Source organism: Pseudophryne corroboree, chromosome 3 (assembly GCF_028390025.1).
Source record: "Pseudophryne corroboree isolate aPseCor3 chromosome 3, aPseCor3.hap2, whole genome shotgun sequence".
NCBI lineage: Eukaryota > Metazoa > Chordata > Amphibia > Anura > Myobatrachidae > Pseudophryne > Pseudophryne corroboree.
The window spans coordinates 45,093,316-45,116,239 of record NC_086446.1 but is presented as its reverse complement, the minus strand read 5'-3'; the positions used below and the strand labels follow the sequence as shown (position 1 = coordinate 45,116,239).

The following is a 22,924-nucleotide window of genomic DNA, read 5'->3' as shown; positions in this document are numbered from 1 at the left end:
TGACCCTAATTCTTCCAACTGCTTAATGCACGTATCGGTTTGTACGATGTGTGCACAGTATCCTGGTGATACCTCTCCAACTCTAGTAATCCTATTTCCTAAGGTATATCGATACCGGAAAGATTTTCCTCTACTGGCTATGTGGCGTACGAGCTCTGTATCTGTAGGCATTCTATCTGCTCTGTGTGAAAAGGTCATGGTAAGGTTGCTCCATGACACTTCCCAATTTCCCGGCTTACGGGGATTGGAGATATTAAAACATATGAGGGACCTATCCACATGGTATTGGTGGAGCTTCAAACTAGGAGGGCTGGAGATGTTAAACCTCCGGTCCACCGGTCTCCCACCACTTAGCTCAAGTACCTCCCCTAACGTTAAAGGAAATGGTACTAGCCCTGATTTGCTATGCCCTTGAGGTACTTGAGAACATACCCAAAAATCTGTCTCATTTAACACGCTACCCACTAAGGAGTGATAGTCACTCAATGGATGCCGGTCCCTATGGTTATTAAAACTGGATTGGCATTATTGTTACCGAGCCTACTGATACAGTTTTCTTTTTTGAGCTAACAATCCTTCAAAGAAAATGTTTACAGATAACATGGTTGTTAGATCGTGCCCGGTACTCGCCTTTGCTTGGTGATTGGGTTGCTATTGGAAATTTACACCTCCGTCTCAGTCATTAGAGCCTTTCTGGATCCTTTCTCGACCTCACTGGTACTCTCACCGAAACAGACTGCTCTGGTCAACATCATGGTTAACGGGAAAATCCATATCGCAGTCTCTTGGGGCAAGTCCATCTTACAGGAGGAGAAAAGACGAAATTTGTAAAGGGGGTATAAGAAAACAGTTTGAGGGGGGGGGGGGGAGAACTCGTTACGATAATAAGTTCTCTCGTCTTGTTGTTCTTCTTGTTCTGCTGTCCTCTCAAAGGTGCTGTCTCTCAGTCTTCAAAAAACGATCATTCTGGTGATGCAATATTCCTTCCTAACCGACGATCTTTCTGTAAGGAGCAAAAATCTGGCATTACCATTGGTCCAACTGAGGGGTGACATACCATCTTTAAACCATGGAAACATGAGTGAGAAGAGAGAGAAAATAAAAAAACAAAAGAGATAGAGAACAATTCATGTGCATATATACATTACATAACTCGACAATAACCATCAATAAGAAAAGAGAAACAAAGCATTTTTAAACATTGTAAGAAAACATTGTTAGCATTAGAAAAACATTGTCAGACTTATTAGGCTGTCATATCTATGTGTCTAATGGTCTCCCTGAGCAGTCCCTTCCCACCAGCACCTGCATTACTCCACTGTCTGTATCTGGCCAGAAATACATTGTGGCGGAGGTCATGCTGGGGTTTTGTAGACTTCTGCAAGGACCAAGTGGATATGCAATGTGTGAATTCTTACCACTACTAGTCAGAGATGGGGATAGAGAGAGGGAGAGAAAAACATTTTTCACAAATACATTTACAACTTTTCACCTGGTCATTCCTGTGTCTTTAGTGAATGACCTCCCACTTCATTAACCGTTACTTCAGGCTTGCCTCCATTCCTAATAATCACCTTTCCTGCCTATGTGATCCTTGATTATAATGGTGTGTATTGTAATTTTGCTCATTTCTTGGTCTAGGGGGTCTAACTTTATGTGGGTTATTACAGTTGCTAGCACAATGCCCTTCTCTCCTACACTGATAACAAATCCTGGGCTTCCTCCACGTGTCCATGACCTGAGGTTTTGGTTGATTTGATGCCTCCTCAAACGCTCGGATGCTCATCATCATCAATCGTTTCCCCTGTACTTCCCTGATTCCTTGGATTTTATGATTATGGTGTTGTCTTTCTCTTGATCTACAATCTCTTGCAATGTGTCCCTTTTTATGACAATTGTAACAGATTTCCATATCTGGATTTCTCGCAGGGGTGTGTGGCTTTTGTTGGGGTGGTCTTGTGGTTTGGGCCTGTATATTTGCTGCCATTAACTTATCTCTTAGTGACTCTCTGTACCTGGTGATATTCTGGTCATGATTAATGACGGCCTCTCTTAGTGCGGCCACCGAGATCTCTCTCCAGTTTGGGTTGGTGGTCTGTACCCTTGTTTTTAATTCATCCTTTAAACCATTCATTAATACCTTAACCGCTATTCCTTTATGTTGTGCATTTGTCTTGATGTCTGCGATCCCAGTGTTTCTAGCCATTATTTGCAGTGCTCGATTGAAATAATTAGAAACATTTTCCTTTTCGTTTTGCCTTATGGAGAAAATTTCATTCCACTTGACAGTGGTTGGGAAATATATTCCTAACTGTCGGTTAATTTGCCTAATACATTCCTGATTGTGTTCCTCCATACAGGGTACCTCCGTGTTTAATTTACAATCAGCAATGAATTTTTCAGGGTCAACACTGGAGGGCAAACATGCCCTCAGCACTGTCCGCCACTCTTTGTTGGTGGGTTCTGTGGCGTTTCCTAGTTCTTTAATAAACCTTTGACATTTGGCTAGATTTTTCCTCGGATCAGGAAATTCAGACATAATTGATCTCAATTCGGTCCGGGACAAGAGACAGCGCATTGCACTGTCCTTGACGGGAATGATTCCCTGATCGTCAGTCTTCCCATTGGGGACTGAGATCACCCTGGCCAGATCGAGCTCAGTTACATCATCTTGTGTTGGTCTTACAATATGGGGTACATCTGTTTGTGCGTGATATGAAACATTGTACGTACCTGTGGACACGACCTCACCTGACCCTCCGTTAGGGGGTTCGATTATTGCCTTTACCAATTTTGTCGCGTCCACCTGGATGGCTTTTGTGATGGTTGCTGGAAGAGGTGCTGACATCGTTCTGGGCTCACTTTCTTGTTTGTATTCCTGAGGGAGGTTTGACATGGGGTGCAGCTTGCACAGGTTAATAGTTGTACATTCAACAGTATTACAATAATCATTGTTACATTTATTACACTTATTCTTATAATCTATATTACAGTTGCTAAGAGCGTTTTTATTGTTCACCCTTGTGTCTTTCTCTCCGCAATCAACCCCTCTCCTGATGCCACTGTCTCTCCTCTCAAGATAAGAGTCAGAAAAGTCAATAGACTCTTTTTGTAATTCACTTTCCTGTTGCCATAACTGTAAATATTCATAATGTTTATTTTGTCTCTTCGTTGGTTCAATGAGACTTATCCTCCTCCTTAAATTTTGTAACACTACTGGACTGAAGCTACCTATTCTTGGGAATTTGTCCCTGTCTTGTACAGTCATTCTCTCCCATTCATCACATAAAATTTCTGTGTGACTTCCGTATTTTTCACACATGATGTACCTTGCCGACCCAATTGATCGGTTCTCTGAATCAACCCGAACCGAGGTTGATCGCCCCCTACCTGAACAACTGGCCCCCATAATCTGCAGGCGTTGCTTATTCCTCCTTGAATATCAAGGCTTTCAGCGAACCCTTACAAACAAACCAAGAAGTCCTGGGCAGGCCGGCGGTGGCGGTTTATCAAGTACCCCACTTACTTCTCGCCCACGTTGGCCTGTGCTGCAATCACTGTATCCAGAGCTGCGGTACCCAACCCAGGGCCCCTGTGAACCTTTATTTACTGGGGCGCGTTCCCCAGCAAGTATCGGTTGTTGGATAGTTCCTGAGTGACCAGCGAACTTCCCTTCCAAAAATAAAAAATTACACAAATCACGTCAGAGTGTACAAATAGCGTTTGTGACCACTTTACTCTAATGGTATTAGGTCAGATTACTAACTACTGCACACAATTACGTGTGGTCCAATCGTTCAGTACACAAGCACTACTTGTTATGTACTGAGAGATCAATGGAATCGATGTTTCCGGCCGCGATTCCTTCAGCAAGAGCTTATGGCCTATATGGGTTCTGCACCAACACCCCAGGCGTTGTGCCACTGGACTTTTATAGCGGACCTCTTTGTCTATTTTGTGACCTCCTGGTCTTGTTCCTTATGACCTCCTGGTCTTGTTACCTTATGACCTCCTGGTCTTGTTACCTTATGGTCCGCTATACTCTAATGCTCAAATATTATTTAACCAGGGATGCCTCCCTAGCCACCGTATATGTCACTTACACGTATGTCCCTTGACGAGTACCCGGCTTTCCTTTTGGTTCCACCTTACAGTTATATAAACTTTTGTATACAAAACACACTCACTCAACACATGTACACTTTTGTTTCTATATCTATTTCTGCGCAGAAATTTGTCTTTAGCCCAACAGTGTTACCAATTAGGAGCAGGATCTGTTAAACTAAATTTCAGATTCTCCAAAAATAGACTTGCGTTATTTTCCGCGTCGCGTTATCTACCGCTGTGCGTTACTTATCGCCTTTGCGTTACTTCACTTTATCACAACTTGAGCTACGTGGGCGTAACCGGACGCTACGTTGCGTCTGCCTTTGGATTGCGTACGCTAGTCTTTGTTAGCGACACGTGTACGCAATGCAAAGATCCACCGTAACACAATATATTTTTATCAATGTAAATGATCCCTGATCATCTACCGCAATCCACACTGACTGCCTTGTATCTCAGACAAACCGTGTGTTTGTTCTATACTTTAACTATTACCTCTACTATGAAATAACAGCAAATCTCTTTTTAGCACTTTCTATCAACTATAAAATTGGCAAACAGGAATAGTGATATACGAAAATGAAACAGAAATGCAGATATATGCGTGCGTACGCAAGACAAAAGAAAAATAAACAGTTTTAAAAAGACACAAGCGTTTTGTTCTTACTTCCGGTTACCGGGTTCCTTCAGCACTCTTTATCTAAGCGAAGCAGACGCTTATCCCGCCAGCACTATGAGACAATCTCCCACCCTTTGCTGGGGGATAATGTCTGCTGATCTACCTAGTGCAGATGTGAGAAGTATAGGACGAGTTCCCAATTGACAATGCTAAATTCCTTTGTCGTATAAACAACCCTTTATGAAGCTAAGAACACTGTACGCTGTTTACTTAAGAAGTACCGTAATGGTACGCTGTTGGCGTAACGATCGCTCGGCCGTAGGCGAGACGCTCAAGCGTCACGTTCGCTCGCGGCCCAGCGATCACAGGACACGTTATTGGTTATGTCTAGGGTAATGATTCGCTATGGCGTAGCTTACGCTCGAGACCACGAGGAGGTCACCAGCGATGCAGATGCTCACAACACTATACCTTTATGTTAAAACCTTATACCAATGAAATACACTGAATACCTTAATGTGAGTACAGGGTGTAAGTGCAACCTTGTGTAACCTGACTAACTACAAAGCTGCTTGAGCGTCACCGACGCTCAAGTGAACACTTAACACTATAGAAAATACACAGATACTGGTTTAGGTTCCAAAGCCTATTAACTGTATTATATCTAATATACTTGTAAAAGGGGATAACAGTACAAATGATACACTACAATATAACAAGGACTTCCTAACCACAGAACTAAACAATAAATACAAAAAGACAATACTACACTGACCTAAATGCAATACAGTACAATACTATAATACTATGAGAGATATAAGAGAAAAGAGGAGAGAGAGAGATAGAGAGAGAGAGAGAAATTGGCTCACAGAAAGACAATGATTACGGAGAGAAACTTACGCACAAAGGGTTTGATCGCCTGCGCCTCGATATCCAGCTCCCGGCTATCAGCAGATAACCGTTGATGAGAGAGAGTGAGCTGGATGTGGTCGGCCTGCCTATTTATGCCCCACACACAATGCAATCTCATAGTCCCTACAATCCCATTGTTCATTGGCCGAAGGAATTCGGCCCTGCATCATAACAAAAGGTCATAAGTTGATTCATATCAGTGGCCCTGGTTATGCAAAATAATGGGTGATGACTAACACATTCCTGTCTTCTGGAGAGCGATTGTTTGGCGAATACAAAACAGAATCCTGTCTGGGTTCTGTTCTATATTCATGATGTCCACTTTCAGTTGAGACAATGACATCTCAGCCCTCATTCTCCTGTATACAAATCCAGCCCCATTTGTAAACACAGGTGTTGGCCCTCCTTATTGAGTCTCAAAAACTCAGTGTAATTAAAGGCTATTGTACTCCGTCTGCGGGAAAGATACTGATTTGGAGTACAATTGATCTTCAATTACTATTCCTGTGTTTACCTTATGCATGTGTAGATATGAGGCCCTCTTAACATGCAAACTATTGTTTGGGGGATCTCTGAGGTCAAAGAGACATTTGAGACCCACTGATGCCTGTCTCCTACTGTTCAGATGCATGACTAAGTAAGAACAAATAATAATAAATAAATGGACATAACTTCTTATGTCCATAACTATTCGCACGAGCGATTAATACGCTCCAAACCAACACCGGAATATTGCTAATTAAATACTCTTCCGATGGGTACCAAACACTGCTGTATGATTCCTGTTAGACCCTTCGTACGATGCAAAGAGGGATTCCTCAGCTCAGGGACATTCTATTTTAACCAAACTTTCAGAATCTATCAAAGGGACCATGATCTATAAACTACATTAATTGTGAACAGTTGTAACGAATGGGTCGCACGCTACGACTACGTAAACTCTACCGTAAATACGCATACCGCGCCTGCGAGTGCACGCTATCGCGGGTATGCGCCTTCACGGGAGAGCGTACGCATGCGCAGCGCGGACCAGTGTGCGGTGCAAATATGGCAACGTGCATAGAGACATTTTTCTGACTTTGACACCTGGTAAGGATTTCTATCAAAGGACTTTTAACATCTGTTCTAACCTACCAGTGCTCTGCAATACCTTCTACGGCTACGTGTTCCAGGAACTGTTATTTGCCACTATCAACTGCTAATCTTGAATGCTGCTTTGTTGTATCACGGAGTCTGTTAATACACTTTTATTTTGAATTTTAACTTGGTTGTCATGGTCACACCTTCGGGTAATTATTCTGCACTTACATGTCCAGGGGTCTGATTAAACCTCCCAGGTTTAATTTTATCTCAGCTCCTACAACTGAGGCTTCCTCCCGTCAGCCTAAACCCTCAGTTGTGACACCAAGAAGTTTCCTGTGGTGGAGTTTCAACTTGGACGGTTTCTCCTATTCCGGGAAGCAGGTGTGGATATGGGCCTGAGATTGGGATCCCTCAAGCTCCAGATTTCGGCTTTATCCATTTTCTTCCAGAAACAATTGGCTGTCCCCCTGAGGTTCAGACCTTTCTGAAAGGGGTTCTGCACATCCAGCCTCCCTTTGTGGCACCAACGGCACCCTGGGATCTTGATGTGGTGTTGCATTTCCTGCAATCAGATTTGTTAGAGCCTCCTCAGGAGGCTGAAGTCAAGTTTCTCACGTGGAAGGCTGTCACTTTGTTGGCCTTAGCTTCTGCGCGACGTTTGTCGGAATTGGGGGCTTTGTCCTGTAAAAGTCCTTATCTGGTCTTCCATGAAGATAGGGCGGAACTCAGGACTCGTCAACAGTTCCTTCCTAAGGTTGTGTAATTTCAACCAACCTATTGTGGTGCCAGTGGCTACTGACTCCTCAGTTGCTTCAAAGTCCTTGGATGTTGTGAGGGCTTTGAAAATTTTTGTGAAGAGGACTGCTCGTCACAGAAAATCGGACTGTCTGTTTGTCCTGTATGATCCCAAGGAAATTGGGTGTCCTACTTCTAAGCAGACAATTTCGTGCTGGATCAGGTTCACCACCCAGCATGCATATTCTACTGCAGGATTGCCGTGTCCAAAATCTGTTAAGGCGCACTCTACTCGTAAATTGGGTTCTTCCCGGGCGGCTGCCCCGGTGTCTCAGCTTTGCCGAGCGGCTTCTTGGTCTGAGTCGAACACGTTTGCTAAGCTTTGCAAGTTCGATACTTTGGCCTCTGATGACCTCAGGTTTGGTCAAGCAGTTCTGCAGGAGCCTGCGCGCTCTCCCGCCCGTTCTGGGTGCTTTGGTACATCCCCATGGTATTAATATGGACCCCAGCATCCTCTAGGGCGTAAGAGAAAATAGGATTTTAAATACCTACCGGTAAATCCTTTTCTCGTAGTCCGTAGAGGATGCTGAGCGCCTTATCCTGCAGTGATTATTTAGTTCAGTACTGCCTGGTTCCTAGGTAAGTTCTGCATTCTTTACTGTTTCAGTACGGTTTCAGTTGTTGCTGAGTTGTTCCGGCATGTTGGCCAGATTTGCCTTGTTGTGTGAGCTGGTATGAATCTCGCCACTATCTGTGTATTTCCTTCTCTCAAAGTATGTTGTCTCCTCGGGCACAGTTTCTATACTGAGCCTGGTAGGAGGGGCATAGAGGGAGGAGCCAGCCCACACTGTTAAACTGTTAAAGTGCCAATGGCTCCTGGTTGACCCGTCTATACCCCATGGTACTAATATTGACCCCAGCATCCTCTATGGACTACAAGAAAAGGATTTACCGGTAGGTAATTAAAATCCTATTTATATTCCTGCTCTCCCCCTCACATCATGTCACTGTGTGTTACCAGCCCAGAGATCTGACCAGTCTCCTCCCCACACTCTCTGGTGTATCTCATACATCAGGAGCCATCAGCCCCTATTATACTCCTGTTCTCCTCCTCACATCATGTCACTGTGTGTTACTAGTCCAGAGACCTGACCAGTCTCCTCCCCACACTCTCTTGTGTATCTCATACATCAGGAGCCATCAGCCCCTATTATACTCCTGCTCTCCCCCTCACATCATGTCACTGTGTGTTACCAGCCCAGAGATCTGACCAGTCTCTTCCCCACACTCTCTGGTGTATCTCACACATCAGGAGCCATCATCCTCTATTATACTCCTGCTCTCCCCCTCACATCATGTCAATGTGTGTTACCAGCCCAGAGATCTTACTAGTCTCCATGGGACGCTATCATAGTAATTTTATCACATGAACAATGATGGGAGTCCTCATGTGACATTACCCATAATCCTGTCTGTGCTCTACCACATTATTCTTTATCTTCCTTGTGTATTGATATCTTAATATATAGTACTTTAATATATTTGAAATGACACTGCAATACCAAAGCAAAGTATCAGGTGATTCCCTTCTCCCTAAGATCTACACCGAAGCATCCACCTGAGTTAGTAGCTGGACTCCGGCTGGCCAGAAGGACATATTGATGCTGATTGTGGCTCTCAGCTGCTGGCTATGGTCCTGATTCAGAGTTCTGCGCTGTTGCGTGGCTTCATACCAATTTCTGATTATCAGTAATCTGTGGTTGTGCAAAGTCCGCCATGTTTAGAATGGGCCTTGCGCTGTTGTTCGGAGTCCCCCTCTGCCGCTCCCTGATTGACAGGCTGAGGTGTTGAGGGCGTGTGGAGAAGGCGGACTGAAGACTGTGTTATTAGAAGGTACGTCGCCCTCGTTTTCTAGGAGGGGAGAGCCAAGGGACTTCATGTCACCACGCAGACTACTTGGCCTTGCAGCCCCGCTTCCATTGGCCAATTGCACAAGCTGGCCATCTGTGGGGTTACGATGGTCACGATGTTGGATCGCAGTGCTGGGATCACAGCTACATGCAGGATATGTCTCTTCTACTGAGATGCCTTGTGTACTCCCATTCCATGCCATTATCAGTCAGATGTGTTCCACCTAGCATGGTGTAGGTGTGAGTGCCATTTCCAGTGGTGGTGGCCGCTTTAGTCAGCGTAGAGCTGGGGGCAGAGCGTTTATAAGACATGTCTGACTCAGAATACTGTCTGATGTCCACATGAGATTTCCATTTGTGGTAGGCAGTTGGAATTGCGGCCACATTCCAAGCGACTTTGACTGAGGCCCTCTGTGTCCACCTGTAGATCTTCATTGGACTAGGATGTTTTGCTAATTTTTCTCATGTCTATTCAGCTCTGAAGTAACCAATGTGTATGGGGGTGAGGGACAGAATCTGAATGGCCATTATGGTTGGCATCTGATTATTGAAGCTTCCTGTCCTATGATGCCAGCTGGGCCGTGTGTATGTTCAGAAACTGTTACTCACCAATGTCTGCTTTTGGGTCCATGCAATATGCTTGGTGACGTGATTGTGTTACATTTTAAGCTAATGTTTTACTTATTCAACAGTTGTATTTATATATAATAAAAAAATTTAAGAATTTTCTCCTGCAGGGTTCACAGGTTATCCACAGGATAACATTGGGATATGATGAAGCGACAGTGGATTTGCACCAAATGGTCAAAGCTTTTCTGCCTCTCAGCATGCAACGGGCCCGTCCATATATCCCTGCTCCCTGGCTCAGGGAAATCAGTTTTTTGTTTGGTGTGGCAGGAGCCGGACCATGGTCAATGGGCTGCTGGTTTTTAGCAGCCATAAGCTTTCTTATTTTATTTCTATAGTCTTACTATTTTTTTTTTTGAGTGCTCTTTTTAAAAAGCGTCTTATACGTGCCTTAGAAAGAGTCGCTCCTACAACTCCCCACCTAGTCGCGACAATGCTTACCCGTGAGTACAGTTTTGTTTCGGCAGGCCTTTGTTGGATATACTAGCAAGTCCAGCAGACGTTACCAGACTGAGGCCGGAGTACGGGTAGAAGGTAAGGCATCTGTTCTGCTTAGAGGGGGAACACGGACACAGCCGCACTGTTTTTGGAGTATACTACCAAACAGTCGCTAACATTTGGGGTGCTCCAGCGCTAGGCCTTAGGAATCATAGGCTCCAGGGGTAATTTAAGTCCGCAATCCCTAGGGTTGATGTCAGCAGTGAGGAGTCATGACCAGTTTCCTCCAAGTCTCCTGCCATGAACTGTTTTCCCGCTTCCGCCTGAGACGCTGTGTACTAAGGGAACCCAGTTGCAGCATATGCGGCTGTGTGATTGGTGCGTCAGTGTTCACTTGGGTGTCTGTGTTCACTATAGATTTATGGAGCGGCTATGTACACTATTAGCATCTGGATCCACTCAGCGTTCGCCAACGTATTGATCGGTGCTGGAAGCGGGGTGAGTCTCCCTGTATCCCACTGTACTGAGCATGGGTAATACAGCACTACATCTCTATCTACCTTTTGATTACGAATAGTTGGATAAGTGCTATTGCATATGAGTCTGATCATTATTACTGTTGTTTTCTTTTGCTATGCGTCTGAATACAGTTAAATCTTATATAAAGTAATGCAGTAATATGTTTCTCCTACATACTTAAAATGTATTTGTAATTGATTATGTGCTCATAATTGCTTATTATACTAATGTATAATCTATGACTGATTGCTAGTGTGATTGCTGACTTTACTATAATTCTGTCAGTTTTTTCTGTCTATTCCGATCCTCAATGCTGGTGCAAAGCAGGGTAGGGTCGGATTGTATGTCACTTTAACAAAATTTAAAGTGATTTCAGTCACAAATTGTGTAGTACACTGTGCAAGTGTCTGATTATTTATCATGTCTAAGAGCGGCAAGGGAGAGGAAAATACACTCACAGCAGCACCAACACTCGTATCATGTTTGTCTTGCAAAGTTGGGTTAACCTTTCAGGATATGGTTCAAGATGGTTTGTGTACAAACTGTTTTAGCTTTGACCAAGGTCTCTTGAAATATACAAGGCAGACACAGGTGCAAGTTGATCCCCCTTGGGCTATGTTTGCACAGACTTTGTTTGCAGCAATAGAGTTTGTAGCTAACGAGTAGGGTGGTTTAGAGGAAGTATAATGTCTTAACTGTAAGTACATGTAAAGTTGTGAGGTTGAAAGGTGAAACTTCTCTTGTAACTGTTGGAAAGAGAGTATTTGGCCTCCAGAGTCGAAGCCGTCGCAGATAGCTTTAATTCCTATACAAGCCCAGTCATAAAATCATCTGTTATGTAGGGTGAGCTGGTATAGTCTCTACCCACTCTTCTATTAATCGTTATCCAAGCCAAATATGTATCTTTAAAAAAGGGATGATTTAGTATATGAGGAGGAATACATTTTCTATGGAGATGTAACAAGGCAGTAGGGGCGTAGGGTGAGAATAAAGTATCATCAAGAGTGGAATTTGTGAAGTGAGTGTGGTTTAGTAGCCAGTCTGTGGCATATTGGAAGAACCCAGCACAGGAAAAAGCTTGAATATCTGGTAGGGCCATTCCACCGAGGGTTTTCGGTTAGACCAAGCGTAAACGAGAAATTTTAGTTTTTTTGGGATTGCCATATGAATTTTATGAACGCTCTAGAACATATGGTAGTATCAGCTTTGGACATGGCAATCAGGAGCATCTGTATGCAATATGAGAGATTATGAGATATTACACTCTTAACAAGCGCAATTCTGCCTAGTAGTGAGAGAGGTAAGTGCATCCATTTCTGTAGTTGAGACAAAATAGATCGAATAATGGGGGAGAGATTTAGGCCATACAATTTTTTTTATCTTAGTAGGAATATGGATTTGAAAATATTTTAAGGAAGTGCGGGATACATGAAATTGCGATAACGCAGACGATGAGAACTGACCCTTTGTGCGGGGGTACCCCAGCAGTGGATGAGGCAGATATCTGATAAACTTACCCTTTGTGTGGGGGTATTGGAGTTAAAGATATAACTCACTGGCCTGTGAGAGTAGTAGGGGGATTGGCAGCTTCATGTGGTTACAGTTATCACGATTCCCAGCCGACATATGCAAGATGAAATATAATATAGGGAAAGATAAATGCCGTTGGCTGGCTATAAGAGTTGCAGAGAGTAGGAGGTAAGTATGGTGGTATAGCCCAACTCTCCAGGGTGCCTGGGCTGTCTCCAACCTCCACGGGGCGCAGGAGACATAGGGTATCTGAGGGAACTGAGCCAGGAATAGCTACTGGGCCCTCTGCCCAGGCTGCAGTCCAAAAGGCTGCTCAGGTCTTTGTAACAGTGCTATGGAGCGTATGTATGAAAGCAGCTGTAGAACTGTGGAGGCAGGGGGCCACTCACCAGCTGGAAGCTATATGGAGAGAGCAGGGCACTAGTCCTCAGGCTCCGGGGGCAGCCATGCAGGAGGAAGCAAGATCCCAGGATGGCCATCTGCTGGGGGGGACACCACTGCCGCAGTGTCTCCAGCAAGCCGCAGGTCCCCGCCGGGCTCTCTTCAGATAATCCGTCGATGGCCTCACTGGCAGGGATGCTCAGCGGGTGCCGTGGGTTCACTCGGTCCCTATTCTATGGCGAGCGGGAGCAATCCGTCAGCCGCGGCATCCCTGGATGGCTACAGTCGCCGTTCCCGGATATCAAAGTCCCGGCTTTGAGAGGACAGGAGGGCTGCAACCTGCAGGAGTGAAGGAGTCGCTCCCCAGCTCCTCTGCACCACTCTGCCTGGATCCGGAGGAGGCCAGGGGGAAGACAGGGGCTGTTAAAAGGTAATTGAGGTTAGAAAAAAGGGGTATATTAGAGGGGAATTATGGGAGCTCGTAGGAAGCATGTCCTCCCTCAATCATCAGGCCATGCCCCCCCAGAGGACTGGTTTCTAAATCAGAAGATAAGCCATCAGCCTGATGGGGCGGGCCTCCACCTGCTGGATCCCAGGGTGGGAGGTCAATTTCTTCAATTTGCACAGATCTGGCATCAGTCTACAAGAGACGCCTGGGTGCAAGAAGTGATATCTCTTGGTTATGCATTTGCTTTCAGGAAGCTCCCTCAAAGGTATTTTTTGTACCAGCCTGTCTCTGGTAGAGATGAAGGCCAGGGCTTTGCAAGAGGCAGTTCAGAAATTGCTTCAGTCAGGAGTAATCATTCCAGTTCCTTCTGCACAACAAGGACAGGGTTTTTACTCCAACCTGTTTCTAGTCCAGAAGATAAATGGGTTGTCCCGGCACATACTCAATCTCAAAGTGCTGAACAAGTACATTTGGGTGCCTCGTTTTCATATGGAGACTTTACGTTCCATCAATTTGGCCATGGAGCCAGGGTATTTTTTGGAATCCCTGGATATCCATTATACTTACCTACATGTTCCTATAGCCCAGTCCCATCAGCGCTATCTCAGGTTCACTATCCTCCAACAGCATTTTCAGTTCCAGGTCCTGCATTCCGGATTGGCCACAGCCCCCATAGTATTTTCCAAAACTATGGTGGTAATGGCAGCTTATCTCTGCCAGCAGGGGATAAGAATTTTTCCATACCTCAACGATATTTTTCTCCTGGCACAGTCTCAGGACTTGCTTCTGCGTCATCTGCAACAGACAATAACATGTCTTCAGAAGCACGGGTGGCTCATAAATTGGGCGAAATCGTCTCTGGTTCCGTCAAAGTGGTGGACTCACTTGGGAGCTGTATTGGATTTGAGCCTCTGAACAAAATATCCAAAGTTCAGTCAATTATTCAAGAGCTGCTACATCAGAGGTTCTCAAACTCGGTCCTCGGGGGCCCACACAGTGCATGTTTTGCAGGTCTCCTCACAGAATAGCAAGTGAAATAATTGGCTCCACCTGTGGACCTTTTAAAATGTGTCAGTGAGTAATTAATACACCTGTGCACCTGCTGGGTTACCTGCAAAACATGCACTGTGTGGGCCCCAGAGGACCGAGTTTGAGAACCTCTGTGCTTCATAGTCGAAGGGTATCCATTCAAGCAGCAATGCGTGTGATGGGATTGAAGGTTTCAACATTCGACATGTTAGAGCAGGGGTGGCCAGACTTTTGGAGTCGGTGATCTACTTTGAAATCAGAAAAGCTTTTATCTACCTAGGCGGGATACTTGCGCGTGCCCAAAAAAGGGCGTGACATAACAAAAGGGGGCATGGTATAACACTAAATAACACATTGGCCACCACAGGTAAAAACCTCAAACACATATGCCCCCACAGTGCCAGATACACATATGCCCCCACAGTGCCAGATATGCCCCCACAGTGCCAGATACACATGCCCCTAGAGTGCCATGTGCCCACAGTGCCAGATATTCCCCCACAGTGCCAGATATGCCCCCACAGTGCCAGATACATATATGCCCCCACAGTGCCAGATACACACATGCCCCTACAGTGCCATGTGCCCACAGTGCCAGATATTCCCCCACAGTGCCAGATACACATGCCCCCCACAGTGCCAGATACACACATGCCCCTACAGTGCCATGTGCCCACAGTGCCAGATATGCCCCACAGTGCCATATGCCCACACTAACATTACTTTATCTAACGCTGGCTGGCTTGAGTGCGTTCCCTCTGGCTGGATCCCCGCTGGCTGGCTGGATCCCCACCACTGCTGTCCTGCTGCTGCTGGCGCTGAGCTGACTGGATCAAACCAGATCTAGCAGGCGCACAGGATCCTCACATCGCGTTCCCAGTTGTGCATTGTGTGGGTGCATGGCTGATGTCATGATGTCACCCACACAATGCATCAATGGGAACGCTCCAGACTCAGAGAGGCGGCAAGTCACACTTGGATCGCGATCTACCGGTGAGAGCTCCGCAAGCTACCGGTAGATTGCGTTCAACGTTTTGGCCGCCTCTGTGGTAGAGTATGCTCAGTTCCATTCGAGGCCTGTGCAACATCTAATCCTTACCAAATGGAATGGTTTTCATCAGACAATAAAAACGCAGACTATGGTCCTTACTCTGGAAGTAAGGAGGTTGTTAGCCTGGTAGCCTAGTGACTGCAGACATCCCATCTGGACAAAGGGAGACCCTTTTGGATCTCAGATTGGGAAATTCTGACAATGGATGACAGCCTACAGGGCTGGGGAGCAGTGTCAAGAAGGTCTTGTTTCCAGGGGCAGTGGACAAGGAAAAAAGTTTCCTTCCAATAAATATATTGGAACTTCGGGCCATATACATGGTGCTGATTCAGGCAAAGGACATCCTTCAGGGGAAACCAGTTCAGATCCGCTCGGACAATTCAACGGCATCATCGAGGAACTCGCAGCCAAAAACAATGAAGGAGGTAAGTCGCACATTAAAGTAGGCAGAACTTCATCATCCAGTCTTGTCCGTATTGTTTGTCCCGGGAGTCCTAAATTGTGAAGCGTATTTTCTCAGTCGACACGCCATTCAGGCAAGCGAATGGGCGCTACACCCGGAGGTCTTCCAGACCCTGGTCGACAGGTGGAGGTTGCCGGAGATGGATCTCGTGGCGTCCCGTCAGAACAACAAAGTTCTCACATACGGGTCAAGAACAAAGGATCCCAGAGCGATCTTTGTGGATACCCTGTCAGTGAGATGGGACTTTCATCTGGCTTATGTGTTTCCTCCAATCACCCTAATACCCAGGGTGGTGAGAAAGATAAAGCAAGGAAAGGGTGCCGTGATACTAGTAGTTCCGGCTTGGCCCAGAAGGCATTGGTACACAGATCTGCAGAGAATGTCGATGGATGCCCCACTTTTGCTTCCTCAACGTCCAGATCTACTGATGCAGGGTTCTTGTTATCACAGACACCTGGAGCGACTGTCTATGACAATGTGGCTCTTGAGACCTCTATCCTGAAGTCAAGCGGATTCTCACAACAGGTAATTCAAACAATGCTCAGAGCAAGGGAACCTTCCTCAGCTCGCATTTATCACAGAATATTGTAAGCCTATATTCAGTGGTGCAGTGAACGGAGATTTGACCCTAGGTCTTTCAGAGTTTCCAGGGTCATAGCATTCCTTCAGGCAGAAATGGATAAAGGTTTAAGGGTGGCTTCCTTGAGAGTGCAAGTATCAGCATTGACTGTATTCCAAAAGAAAATTGCCAACCTACAGGATGTGCACACTTTATCCCAGGTAATGCTGCACATTCAACCTCCTTTTGTCCTCCTACAGTGCCTTGGGACTTAAGTGTAGTCCTAAAGGCCCTTCAAGTTGCCCGATTTGAACCACTTAAAAAAGTGGATCTTAAATGGTTGACAGCTAAAGTTCTCTTTCTACTGGCCCTGGCTTCAGCTAGAAGAGTTTTAGATTTAGGGGCATTGTTATGTGGTCCTCCATTTCTGCTTATTTTTTTTTATCCATATAGAGCAGTTCTCAGAACTAAATCTGGGCATCTTACTAAGGTGGTGTCTAAATTCCACCTTAACAAAGAAATTGTAGTCCCGGCTTTCCAGGGGCCGGGCCTTTCTGCATCGTTGGATGTACTCCGTGCCTTAAGGATCTACATAGATTGTATCAGTGCTATCAGAAAGACAGATTCTTTCTTTGTTCTCTACGGATTTCACAAGAGATGATAGCCTGCTGATAAGCAGACACTGGCGAGGTGGCTTCGGAAGACTATTTCAGAAGCATACTGATCAAGCTGATCTCCATGTGTCGGCTAATGTCTCTGCTCACTGTACTCATTAAGGTAGGTCCATCATGGGCATCCAACGTGGTGCTTCAGCAGAACAGATATGTAAGGCAGGCACATGGTCTTCCATTAACACATTCATTAGACATTATGCCGTTGATACCGTTGCCTCTTAGGACGCTGAATTCGGGCGAAGGATTCTCCTGTCCAATCAGGAGCGTCCCTACCACTGAATTGCTTTGGCACATCCCAATGTTATTCTGAGGACCCTGCCGGAGAAATATGCGTTATGGTAAGAACTTACTGTTGATAACGATATTTCTCCTAAGTCCACAGGTTCCACAGGGATCCCACCCTGAAGCACCTGATTTGAGGATCCTTTTACTCACCTCTTCCTTTTTGTACGGAAAGGTGTCCATGTGTGTGTGTTCTTCTCGCCTGATTAGGGCTCTCTATGATCCTCCTGCCTTGAGCTTTGAAAAACAACTGATTTGCCTGAGCCAGGAGGCGGGCTTATATGGATGGGCCCGTTGCATGCTGGGAGGCCGAAATACTTTCATCGTTATGTTGCAAATCCGCTGTCGCTTCTTCTTATCCCAATGTTATCCTATGGATCCTGTGGACTTAGGAGAAATACCGTAATCAACTGTAAGTTCTTACCATAATGTATATATTTCCATATCTCTCCAGCAGATGGACAGAGGGGCAGGAATACCTCGGAGGGACATCTAACTTTGTTTCCAGATTTTAAATTAGAAGAGAAGAACATCACACGAGATTCTGCAGGAGAAAACCTTATTACCCCAATTATACATCCAGTGCCTCATAGCGCAGATATATCATCTGATCCCTCTAACCATGAGGAGGGTAACATTAATTCAGATGTTTCTACACATAGTGCAGCTCCTACAGATGCTACAGTCATTCCCTCTTCTGAATTTGTTAAATCCTGTAATAATCAGTCAGTTTTTGTTAGACAGAAGAATCACACAAGTAAGAAACAATTTTCATGCTCTGAGTGTGGGAAATGTTTCAAATATAGAGCAAATTTTGTTGAACATCAGAGAAGTCACGCAAGTGAGAAGCCATTTCCATGCTCAGAATGTGGGAAATGTTTTACAAAGAAATCATCTCTTATTATGCATCACAGACTTCACACAGGTGAGAAGCCATTTCCATGCTCTGAGTGTGGGAAATATTTCAAATATAGAGCAAATTTTGTTGAACATCAGAGAAGTCACACAGGTGAGAAGCCATTTCCATGCTCAGAATGTGGGAAATGTTTTACAAAGAAATCATCTCTTATTATGCATCACAGACTTCACACAGGTGAGAAGCCATTTCTATGCTCTGAGTGTGGGAAATGTTTCACACAGAAATCTGCCCTTGTTGTACATCAGAAAAGTCACACAGGTGAGAAGCTGTTTCCATGTTCTGAGTGTGGGAAATGTCTTGCACATAAATCCACTCTTCTTGCACATCTGAGAATTCATACAGGTGAGAAGCCATTTTCATGCCCTACATGCGGGAAATGTTTTACAAAGAAATGCAAAATTGTTGAGCATCAGAAATGTCACACAGGTGAGAAGCCAATTTAATGCTCTGAGTGTGGGAAATGTTATATGCGAAAATCCGCTCTTGATGTACATCAGAAAAGTCACAGATGAGAAGCCATTTTCATGTTCCAAGTGTGGGAAATGTTTTACACGTAAGTCAAGTCTTGTTACACATCTGAAAAATCACACAGATAAGAAACCATTTCCATGCTCTGAGTGTGGGAAATGTTATATGCGAAAATCAGCTCTTGTTGTACATCAGAAAAGTCACACAAGATGAAAACCATATCGGTGATCTGACTGACATGAAAGAGTTTTGCAACATCTACCTATTGTAAAAGTCATTGATAGTAATATGTACAGTTCCGTTAAAGAGTGAATTCTCAAATGTATATTAACATTACATAACAGTTTTGGAGGGCAATTCAAAACTTGAGTCTTTGCCATCCACAAAGTGGAATGGTCGTCATCGACATAAGACTGGAACACATCGCACATGTATGGATCTTATTGCAGTCTCTTAGATGTTGGTGTCTGCTATATATTTTCACCACATTTTGGCCAAAGCCAAGGAATTGATTTGTGTTAACTGTGATATTATTTCCATCCAAAAGTTGCGACAGGTATACAGCCAGCTCCAATTGAGGAGCCTGTCGTTTTCTCCGGCTGAATGATGTGATAACAAACTCTTTCATCCCTGTGGGAGGCTGGACACAATAGGTATTGTGCGTGGTGTTAGGAGCCTGGACATTTTAAAACTGAAGCCAACTCAAGCTCCTCCTCATACACACAACGTTTCCTACCAACATCAGTTTTTCTTAGTGCTGGTGTTCCAGGATGCGCTCCATCTAGTTTTGAGTTTGGCAGATTTTATGTTTTTTTGTTTTCTCTTTGGCTGATAGAGAGGTAGGTGGGGGAGTTCTTTCTCCTTCTCTACTACCTCCAGGGGCAGGGGGCCTTTATCTTGTCTCAAACATACCTTTCATGCCCAGAAAATAGGAAGAGAGTGTGTTGGATCTGATACAACACCACCCCCGTCCAGTGTGCCGTAGTTGAGGCATGCCAGATTGGTCGGACAGCCAACCAGGCCCGGATCAACACACAGACATTAGGCATACTGAGAAGAAGGACCATCAGGAAAAGCCCTTGGTGGAAGCTCATAGGTTATGCTTCAGGGTTAAATGGTTAGATTTAACTTCAGATGCTTGGGTAAAAGACCTATGCATGGGTTTCTTTTTTTAAATCTTATTCTAGATCTACCAGTGTTTGGCTTTACAAGAGGTTATACAAAAGTCCCGATACCTGCCGGCAGAGAGGTGGGAGGTTTTTTTGTCAAACCTTTTCCTCGTGCAGTAGCCAGACGAGTAATTTTGGTAACTGCACTCGAGAGTCTTTACTAAGGTTTGAGAACAGTAGTTTCTCCAGAGATTCTGTTAGATCATGTCATAGTAACAGAACAAGAATTCATTTCCCATGGTTGGGTAATATATTGTTTATAATCAAATATAGTTTTAGCTCAAAATAAGCTTTTCCTGGGCAGTGTGACTGATACCAGATTCAGGAGGGGTTTTCTTTCTGGGAAACAAGATTCCATTCTTACAAAAATGGCTCTTGAAAAAGAAGGCATTAAAGCATTGTGCGAAATTGTCTCCATCTATGAGGCAAATCCGTTCACCCAATTTCACTCTTAGAAGTTCCAGATAAAGATTTTATGGAAATGCTACAGATCCCTATCCTCATCTGTAATCTCATCTCACCATTGAGTTCACTGTTGTAGACAGGTTATTCTTTTATGATGTCAGAACAATAGACCTTAATCTATGAAGTTGAGGGACAGCACAGGTTTCAGGGCAAGTGGACGCTGGAGGAGCCTTCATTCCACATCAGTGTTCTGAAACTTTGAGCTGCCTTCAGTGCCCAAAGATCTCTTTACATAGACCTTTTCTTAGCTGAAGTCTACATAAAGGGTCAGGTAGTCTAAGTCAATTTAGACCAAGGGTGGCCAACCAGTTAGAGCCAAAGAGACAAAAAATCCAGTTAGGTACATCAAAGAGCCGTCATCAAGCCAAAGGTACACGTGCAAAAAAGGGGTGTGGCCTTGTGCCTGCTAGACCATGCCCCGGTATAAAATACATTGAAAAGGCCACTTCCACATAAAATTATTGAAAAAGCCAGATTCACATAATATATTTCAGCTCCCCTATGTGTCACTCCAGCCAGCACCCTGCTGCATCACTCCAGCAAGCTCCCGCATATGTCACTCCTGCCAGTTCCCCGTGAGTCACTCCTGCCATCACCCTGCTGCATCACTCCAGCCATCCCTCCCATGTGTCACTCCTCGTACCACCCTTCTGTGTTACTCCAGCCAGCTCTCCCATGTGTCACTACTTCCAGCACCCTACTGTGTCACTCCAGCCAGTTACTACGTGTGTCACTCTTGCCACCACTCTTTTATGTCACCCCTGCCAGCTCCCTCGTGTAACTCCAGCCAGCTCCCCCTTGTATCACACCAGCCCCTACAACTCGTGACATTGAAGCAGCCTCTTATGTGTCCTCAGTTTGCCTATATTATCCGGCTCCCTCAATTCTCAGTGACCGTAGTGCTGCTGTGTGTCTGGCTGGAGTGCAGCAGTTTCCAGATATATTGTGGTCATGTGATTTTGAGTGTTGGGGAGCCACATTTGAATAAAGAAAGCCTCATGGGGCTCAAGAGCCACTGGTTGGCCACCACTGATTTAGACCGTGCTATTGCAGTAGCATTTTTGAACCATCAGAGGGGATACCAAGATTACCCAGACCATGGAGACATAAAGGACCTTCCTTTGGGTGGAGAAGAATGTGTCGACTCTCACAGCTTTGCATTTTCCCAGTGTGAGCACTGGGATGCTGACGATTTCTGCAGACAACCTAAAAATTTGGGGGAATGGTCACTTCATCCAGATGTTTTCCAACAGATAGTGGACAAATAAGTTCAAACAGATATTGATATGATAGTCCAGAATGAACTTCAAAGAAATACATTACTGTGCCAAGACGAGATCTGGAGTCAAAGTTTGTTGACATACTGATGGTCTTTTGGATTTATCCCCTCATTTATCATGCTCCAGAAGGTCCTGGAAAAGGTAAAGAGCATGGCATACTTGTTGCTCTAGAATAGATTTACCAATTGGTTACTGAAATACAAAATCATTTTAGATAATGTGAAAAAGACCACAATGAATGCTAGGTGTCCTGCATCACCCAAATGTACTGTAAGTTCCCATTTTAACCTTTAAGTTAGCACAACTTACAGGAGGTTCTTGTTACAGGGTAAAAGTGGGGGTCTGAAAGTTCAGATTTTAGCCATGTCAGTGTTTTTTTTTTGTTTGTTTGTTTTTTTGCAGAAAAAGTCTTTCCCCCTTTTCAAGGCCAGTTCTGAACCTCTGTTTAAAGCCATTTTTTAAAGATACCCCACCAAAGAAAAAGTTGGGATGCCCTTGTTATAGATCATGCTATTTTTACTGGTGTTCTTGTGTAATTAAATTTAAAACAAAATAAAATAACGTTAGAGTTTCAGTTGATAAGAATGTATTCCTGGCTTTATTTCCTTTGTCATCCATATATTTATTGGAAAAGTTGCCATAAAAGATGGTCAATGTATCTTGCAGTTTTTGGCAAAGGGTCATCAAAGATGTTTGGTGAATTTATTGGTAGTATATAACCAGTCTAGTTGGTGGGGTATGTATAGGTGATAAGTAATGTTAACTTTTGTAAAAATGGATGAACCCTCCCCTAGTGAATGTGAAACTAGAAACATTTATAAACCTCGGATTGCTGTAGCTTAGGAATCATAGTTTAGAATACTCCACTAACAAATGACTCCGTAGTCAGCACGTCCTCTTCTTTTTACATTATAAGAGCTCCTATGGTTTAGAATTGAGAGTTCTAGTGTTAGCCTGTTTCCAAGTGCATCTTTCTTTTCTCTTTTGTTGTATGTTACCTGTGATCATCCTTAGAAACTTCTGAAGCTGAAGATGTTGATTGTGCAGTAGAATGTGTTGCCAAGGTGCAACAGAGAGAGGAAAGTGATAGATTGAGGTGAAGCTGGTGGGGTTAACGTCAAAAACCTAAAAATGCCTGGATAAGATGTTTTGTGTGAAATTATGTTATGTTTCTCTTACGTCCTAGGGGATACTTGGTATCCATTTAGTACCATGTGGTATAGACAGGTCCACTGGGAGCATTGGGCACTTTTAAG

At 44.5% G+C, this 22,924-nt stretch overlaps 1 protein-coding gene across 3 annotated transcripts in view; it reads left to right on the top strand.

The window, feature by feature from the left end:
• LOC135054674 (gastrula zinc finger protein XlCGF17.1-like) overlaps positions 1–22,253 on the top strand; it is a 58,216-nt gene extending 35,963 nt beyond the window's left edge. For 2 of the 3 annotated variants that reach the window (XM_063957922.1, XM_063957923.1), the window contains one exon: positions 17,822–22,253. In XM_063957922.1, coding sequence (XP_063813992.1) covers positions 17,822–18,729 — 908 coding nt within the window. In that variant the 3' untranslated portion in view covers positions 18,730–22,253. The remainder of the gene's footprint in view (positions 1–17,821) is intronic. The other variant, XM_063957924.1, reaches the window with a different exon arrangement.
• Positions 22,254–22,924: the final 671 nt, after the last annotated feature.